The sequence below is a fragment of the Xenopus laevis genome, chromosome 7S (genome assembly GCF_017654675.1).
Source record: "Xenopus laevis strain J_2021 chromosome 7S, Xenopus_laevis_v10.1, whole genome shotgun sequence".
Lineage (NCBI taxonomy): Eukaryota > Metazoa > Chordata > Amphibia > Anura > Pipidae > Xenopus > Xenopus laevis.
The window spans coordinates 95,742,785-95,750,560 of NC_054384.1; the positions used below are offsets into that span (position 1 = coordinate 95,742,785).

The 7,776-nt window shown below is 39.8% G+C and overlaps 1 protein-coding gene across 2 annotated transcripts; it reads right to left on the reverse strand.

Moving 5' to 3' along the window:
• Window positions 1–1,701: 1,701 nt before the first annotated feature.
• LOC108697989 (C-X-C chemokine receptor type 3) lies at window positions 1,702–7,502 on the reverse strand. Of its 2 annotated transcripts, none has more exons than XM_018228442.2 (2): window positions 7,402–7,502; window positions 1,702–3,319 (listed from the first exon to the last, which is right to left on the reverse strand). In XM_018228442.2, the coding sequence occupies exons 1-2, from the start codon at window positions 7,420–7,422 to the stop codon at window positions 2,240–2,242; spliced, it is 1,101 nt and encodes a 366-aa protein (XP_018083931.1). In that variant the 5' UTR covers window positions 7,423–7,502; the 3' UTR covers window positions 1,702–2,239. The 2 variants fall into 2 exon arrangements, with proteins under 2 accessions (XP_018083931.1, XP_041426662.1); XM_041570728.1 differs by having other exon boundaries at window positions 7,420–7,498.
• Window positions 7,503–7,776: the final 274 nt, after the last annotated feature.

Consider the following 7,776-nt stretch of genomic DNA (forward strand, 5'->3'; position numbering starts at 1 on the left):
TTAATGCCAAATTGACACAGCAATTTGCTTATACCATAATATAATGAAAACTGTACCTCCGATTTAAGATATAAGGATATTATAAGTCACAGAAGATATAAAGGCTCAAGTCCAAAAGCAGAGTGCTTTTATACAGGTCATCGACCTCCAACATGACTTCTAATATTCTCATATTGTACAACAGGGTGTACATTATTTATTATAATAAACAAGTTTGAGTGAGTTAAGTGACAAATAATACATTACAGAGCACTGATTAAAACTGATGGCACCACTAAGCACAGTTCATACAGTGAATAATGTACCCCCTGTTGTAAAATAGAAGGATATTATAAGTCACAGAGGAGCTCCATGCACATATAAAGGCAAGAGGCCGAAGGCCTTTTATACAGGTCATGGACTCCAAGTTGACTTTTAACATCCTCATATTTTACAACGGGCTGTACATTATTTATTATAATGCACAAGGTTTAGTGAGCCATGTGAAAGAAATTCCATCACTAAGCACTGAGTATAACTGATGACATCACTAAGCACGGCTTATTAGGAAAGAATTTACAGCGTTTTCATGGCTCTTGTGTATTATAGCAGCAAAAATTCACCGGCACACAGGTAATGCAAGCAGGTTATACCTTGCTTAAAATTTATTGCAGCATGCAAAACCGAAACGTTGCATGCAGCAATAAATCTTAAGCAAGGTATAACCTGCTTGCATTACCTGTGTGCCAGTGAATTTTTGCTGCTACTGGATATTGAGGTTGCCGTTTCCTCCAATTTGCTGTGCACCAGGGGATTGTTTTTGGTGAAGGGCAGGGTGTGCAAGTGCCTCTGGACTTGTTCTTGTGTACTAAATACAGTTATGAGATCCAATAATCCAGAAAGCTCGAATTATGGGAAGGCCATCTCCCATAGACTCAATTTTATCCAAATAATTGAAATGTTTAAACATTTTCTCTGTAATAATAAATCAGTAGCTTGTACTTGATCCAAACTAAGATATAATTAATCGTTAAAGAAAGCAGAACCAGCCTATTGGGCTTATTTAATATTTTCATGATTGTCTAGTTGACTTAAAGTTTGAAGTTCCAAATTACAGAAAGATTCATTATCTGGATCTAGGTCCAAAGCATTTTGGACAACAGGTCCCATATCTGTACTTATAACAGTGCACAACATGGGTACTCAAAGCTCTTGTCAATTTTGGGAATTGATGGGTGTGGGGGGTTCAATGTGGCTCCAACTCAAACATCCCAAAAGCCATGGATTAATGCTTAGGCCCAGATTTGTGGCAAGGTTCTTGGTTCATACAGGACATTCACAGTGGAGTTACAGGGGGGAGCAGAGGACTGGAGCCAACGGGAAGAGGTATGTTATTAAAGGACCATTAACATCAAATTTTTTTAAAAAAAAGTTTGTTAGTATACATCGAAAAAAACCACCAAGACACATTAAACTTTAAAATCGCAAAGTCTTTATTAAGAAATAACTTAACGAAACTCCGCTTGCGCTCCTCTTCACAGCGATCCATCGTGTGGCGCTCGATTTCTCATCCCTGCCTTCCTTATAGAAGATAGCCAGGGATGAGAAATCGAGCACCGCACAATGGATCATCGATGTGTCGCCTTTTCTGAAGAGGAGTGGAAGCGGAGTTTCAGTAAGTTATTTCTTAATAAAGTCTTTGCGATTTTAAAGTTTACTGTGTCTTGTTTTTTTTTTCTGTGTATACAAACAATGTTTTTTTTATTTTTGATGTTACTGGTCCTTTAACTTGCTCTCACTCGTGTTGGGTGAAGGGGCGCAGGACACGGCTGGCCTAGGGGCACCTCATTCTCAAATCCAGAGCCATTAATGGTACTGTCTACACAGTCAATGTTTCAGCTGAAGCTGCTGGTTTGTACTACAAACAGTCCTTTCCCTACATTAGTAGAGCAACCTAGAAATGTTTTTCAAGTTACAAATTAAGCGTCAGCCTCGTTAAGAGTGGATGTCATCATTTGATTAATTTTTTTTCTGTTATGAAGATGAAGAGCCTTGCTATGTGCCTACTTTTCTTTATAGATGTCCTGGAGAACTTGGAATTGAATTCCAATTGAACTTGGAAATGAACCATGCGTGAAAAAGAGTTTCATTTGGATTTTTCAATATGTTGTAGTCTTAGAAATGTCACACGGCAGCCAGCATAAGAATTACATCGGTCAGTCCATTATCAGGGCTGATATTTTGCTTACAGGAGACAATATCACATTCTAGATGCCAAAGTATCTCCTGATTCTGACCAAGTGGAAGATTTGGCTGGAGGGTTGTACTTGATATAGTTCTTCACAAACTGAGGACAAATGCACCCGAGTTTGCTCAACAGTTCAATCAACTTCCTCTTAAATTTAGCTCCAATAAAGGCATAAAGCAGAGGGTTCAGGCAGGAATGGAAATAGCACAGACCAGATGTGACTGACAGCGCAATATCAATGTTGCTGTCTGTGGTGCAGTTGTCTGCAAGAAAATTCAACATATTCATTGTATCCAACAGGGCCACAATGTTGTATGGAGTCCAACATAAGAAGAAAGTCACCACAACAGCAATTATAACTTGCAGGGCTTTCTGTTTCTTAAATCCACGAGTCTGACATAGAGTGTAAATGATATGAGTGTAACAGTACACCATGAAGCACAGTGGGAGCAAGAATCCTACAATATGGTAGAGAAATGTCATGGAGACTCTCCAGATTTTGAAAGTGGAGGAGTCAAAGTTTGGCTGGCACTGAGTCATGTTTGTACGAGGTTCATGGATAACTTGAAAATGCACCATGTCTGGAATACTGAGTCCAATGCAGAGGCACCACACAAGAAGGCAACTCCAATGAACCAAGTGGGTACGTTGTTTCTTGTATAACTGTACAGCATAGACTATTGACAGGTAACGATCACAGCTGATGCAGACTAGGAGGAAGGTGCAAGCATATAAGTTTATCTTGAAAATGGAGGCGACCATTTTGCACATCACAGTTCCAAAAATCCAGCCTGACACTGCTTGGGTGGCCCAGAAAGGCAGGGTGACTACCAGAAGGATATCAGCCAACGCCAAGTGTAGGAGAATGATGTTGGTGCTCTGCAGCCTCCATTGATTCTGCAGCAACACCACCATAACAAGAACATTGCCTAATATTCCCAGGAGAAACACTATACTGTAAAATGCTGGTAAGAAACTGCGGTCAAAAGTAACTGTCGTTTGCAGGTTGCATGGGGCCACCGCATGAATGCTCTCTGAGATTGACACATAATCATAAAAAGTGTTGCTTTCGATGTCTGAATCATAGAAGGCCTGTAACCAAACAAAAGAAACATGTTTACAGTAATGGGAAAACCAAACAAAATAAACATGTTTATAGTAATGGGGAATACATCATGGTGACCAGATTTTGACAGCCCCGTGGTCTCGTTGTTGATCTCTGCAATTAAATTATGGTTTTGGTTCATGTATAATCATGGTGGGTAAACCCTGAATTTAGTGATTTTATGGAAAAATCCCTGATTGCTCATTTGTTTTGCTCTTCTCGTGCATTGTACAATGGGAACAGGTCTTGAGGAAATCATTGGCATCACCATTGTGGCACTTATTCCCAATACATGCCATGGGAGTAACCACCAATATCATAGATATCATAATATATCTCTACAACAGCCCATCAGTCAATGGTCACTGTCAGAACAGCAAGATGAACATCCATGGTCTAAAGTTGGCTACATATGGCACAATATATATATTATGGAATAGTATAGGACAGAACAGATGAAAAAGAATACAAAAGTGTAGTAATGATTAATATATAATAGTATTATGTGCTTCTGTAGGAAAAACTAAGAAAGAGACACTATAAGAAATACTCATGGTTAGTCAAGAAACCATAGTTAAGAATGCATTTCCTCCATAATGACGGAAGCAGACTAATTTAAGACTTGTGGTCTTCTATGGTGGCCAACACTGCAACTTTTTTTTCAAAACGCATCAGTTAATAGTGCTACTCCAGCAGACTTCTGCGCTGAATTCCAATTCTCAAACAGATTTTTTTGTCAGTTTCCCAGCTGCCCCAGTCATGTGACTTGTGCTAGCACTACTTTCTGCCAGGCTGCTATTTCTCCTGCTTAATGTAACTGAATCAGTCTCAGTGAGACATGGATATTGAGTGTTGTTTTCAGATCAGCTAGGGAGCTGCTATCTGGTTACCTTCCCATTGTTCTGTTGTTAGGCTGCTGGGGGGGGGGTGATATCACTCCAACTTGCAGTACAGCAGTAAAGAGTGATTGAAGTTTATCAGAGCACAAGTCACATGACTGGGGCAGCTGAGAAACTGACAATATGTCTAGCCCCATGTCAGATTTCAAAATTGAATATAGAAAAATCTGTTTGCTCTTTTGAAAATGGATGTCAGTGCAGAATTCTGTTGGAGCAGCACTATTAACTGATGTGTTTTGAAAAAAACATGTTTTCTCATTTAAGCAACATAGTACAATCCTATACAGTGCATCTGGGTATTGGGAAATGTGTTTAGGCCATTCACATAGTAATTTGTCTGTCGGGCAATGCTGTTTATTAGCAACTAACACTGGAGAATGTAAAAAGTAAAATTGCAATGTGCATATATACAGTACAGAGGTATAGGACCTGTTATCTAGAATGCTCAAAATCTGGGGTATTCCGGATAATGGAACTTTCCGTAATTTGGATCTTCATACCTAAAGTCCACTAGAGCATTAAATAAACCCAATATTCTGGTTTTGCTTCCAATAAGGATTCATTATATCTTAGTTGGGATCAAGTAGAAGCTACTGTTTTATTATTACAGAGCAAAGAAATCATTTTAAAAAATGAGGATTGTTTGGATAACATGGAGTCTATGGGAGGCGGCCTTTCAGTAATTCTGAGCTTTCTGGATAATGGGTTTTCAGATAACAGATCCCATACCTGTATAGACATATAGGGGCAAATTCACTAACCGCCAAATATTCAACAGCGGCGGTTTCACTCACACTTCGCCAGGCGTAGATTCGCCAGGGCAACGCTAATTCACTAAAATAGGAAGTTGCATCCAGGGCACCGAACGCTGGCGAAGTTGCTCTAGCGTTACTGCACTAAGCGAAAGTTGTGCTAGCGTTGCCTAATTTGCATACGGCGGGAAGTTAAAGCAAATACATTACACTACACACGTCCGGGAAACCTTAATAAAATAAAATAGAGTTGTTACTGTATATTGCCCTACACATATAGTTTATGTGCCATATGTTAGGAAATGTAGGGGGGAAGCGGGTTACCCCAAAAAAAATTTACGCTCTTTTGCAGCCCTGAAAAACCCTGAAAAAATGAAAACAGGCTAGCGTGTTTTGGGACTTCTCAGGAAGTCCTATCTACTCTATTGCACTTCGCCTGGTCTGAGCTGCTGAAGGCAAGTCTGGCGCAAGAGGTAACATTCAGTAAAACCTGCATCTTAGTGAATTTGTGTTGTTACGTCCATTCGCCAGAGTGCAAATTTGCTAGGCGTTAGGGAGCGAAGTATCACTAGAGGCTATCTCCTTCGCTAGCGAAGTTACGCCGGCGTCCGTTAGTAATTCGGCACAGTTCCAAAATGACATCACACTGACAAATTTTCTTCAGTGTTAGTCACTACCAGTTCCCAGGGCCGGAACTAAGGGTAGGCAGAGTAGGCACGTGCCTAGGGCGCAAAGCTGGGGGGGGGCGCCAGGCACGTACCTCTCTGTCGCCTACCCCAAGTCCAGTCCCCTCTCTCCCCAATTGCCGCTGGAATTTTCTCTACCTATTGCGCTCCTGTGCATGCGCACGATCCATTTTTGTGCACCCACGAGCTAGTTCCGATGGCGCGCACGAGAGTGCTCCATTGTGCACATCGGCGTACGAGCGCCAATAGGGGCATGTGCGGGCGCGAACGTCAATTTGCCTGCGTGCTCTCAGCCGACGCCGGGGACAGACAGGCTGCCTAGGGCGCCTGGCTGGCCTGGCCCAGCACTGGTCACTACGCCTTTTAGTAAATTTGCCCCATACAGTCCACGGTTTCCTTGTAGGAGTTAAGGTTCTCATCAGCCATGTTACTCAGTTGCACCCATGAATACAGGTTTGCATTTGGGTTCTCCAAAGATATGACTTCAGGTCAATGTAGAAATGCTACTGTGGTTTCACCTCTGCATTGTAACCATGCACTTTGCCATATTATTATATCTTGTAGTTAAACACCCTTTAATTTAGCAAATCCAATTCATAGCTTCCCCAGCATTCATGGAACCCCTGTATAAATGTAAAGGACCCGACACAAGTGCACCCGGCTCCTGAAAGCTTCATGGTTCAGATATTTGTAATACAAAGAGAGACGTCAGACTGTTAACTTGAGATGTGCTACTGCAAGAGGGAACTTGCTGAGTTGTGGTATCACTTGGAAACCGACACTACTCCAAAGCACTCACAGTAACAACATTTCTATATATTCTATCCAAATCTATAAAATACAATTATATGTCCTGCTGTAACAGAAGCTACCTCTATCAGCATCCCACCAATGACCAAAGGCAATTCCATTTCAACGGGAGCGGAAGGCTTCAGGTTAGACAAAGCAGGTGACTATGCTTAAAAAAAATCTAGCAACTATTATAACAATACGAATTGCCTTTTGTAATTCTAGCTTTTTCCATTCCCCAGTCAAGTGCAATGCTGGAGGCTGAGACCCAAAGCCTGGCCTCTGCCTGTAGGATGGCTATTTTGTGATTAAATTTTTTTTTAAGAATTTTTGTTTTTTCAAAGTCTTTGATCAAGTGCCCTGAGGGGAAAATAGCAACACCTCAGAGGTTTCAGTAATTACTCTCTAACACTCATTGGTTGTTAACAAAAGCCACGACAGCTATGATAAATCGTGCCCATCATAAAGGGGTTTTTATTACAAAAATCACTGAAATGAAAGTAGTTCCCCTTGCAAATGCTTTTGTTCAATTCAGTCGTTTGAAATAGTAACTTTTTATACAATATTAAACTGAAATCCTTCCTAGACTACTGTGATATTGAATATTAAAATTAGCCATCCAGCCTTAATTTAATATAATCCCACAGTCTCTTCCTAGAGACTCTCTCACACTGTCTACACAGTCAAGAGGTGCCAACTAGCTTGACTGATATTGCCGTGAGCAACAGTGCCCACAGTGTTAAACCCTCAGACAGAAACCTTTTTTTATTTAATTTCTGAATTTAAATCTGAATTTATAAATGTAAGTGTGCATTATAAAATCCTGATATTGCACCAAAGATCCCATAGAAAGATAAAGATACAAAGTCATTCTTCTATACCTGATATATATATATATACATATATATATGTATATATACAGTATTCAATGTTCTGCACATACCATGACATTATTGTATACCATGTTCGCTAGCAGGTCCTGTGTTTCACTTTGTTTCTGCAGAAGTCACAGCTCTGAATCTCTCCTCTGTAGGTTGAAATAGTAAGTGAGAACAAAAAGTGAGAACAGTCTTGCTTGTAATTCAGAAAGATGATGACTGGAGGAAGTCTAGAACTCAATACACACATTTCTGTATATATGTATATATATATATATATATATATATATATATATATATATATATATATATATATATATATATATATATATATATATATATATATATATATTAATTATATAATTTTTTTCTTTTTAATAATTCTTCAAGTCATTACTGTCCATCAACTGGCTATTAAAAATCTTCAAAGATTTCTCCTC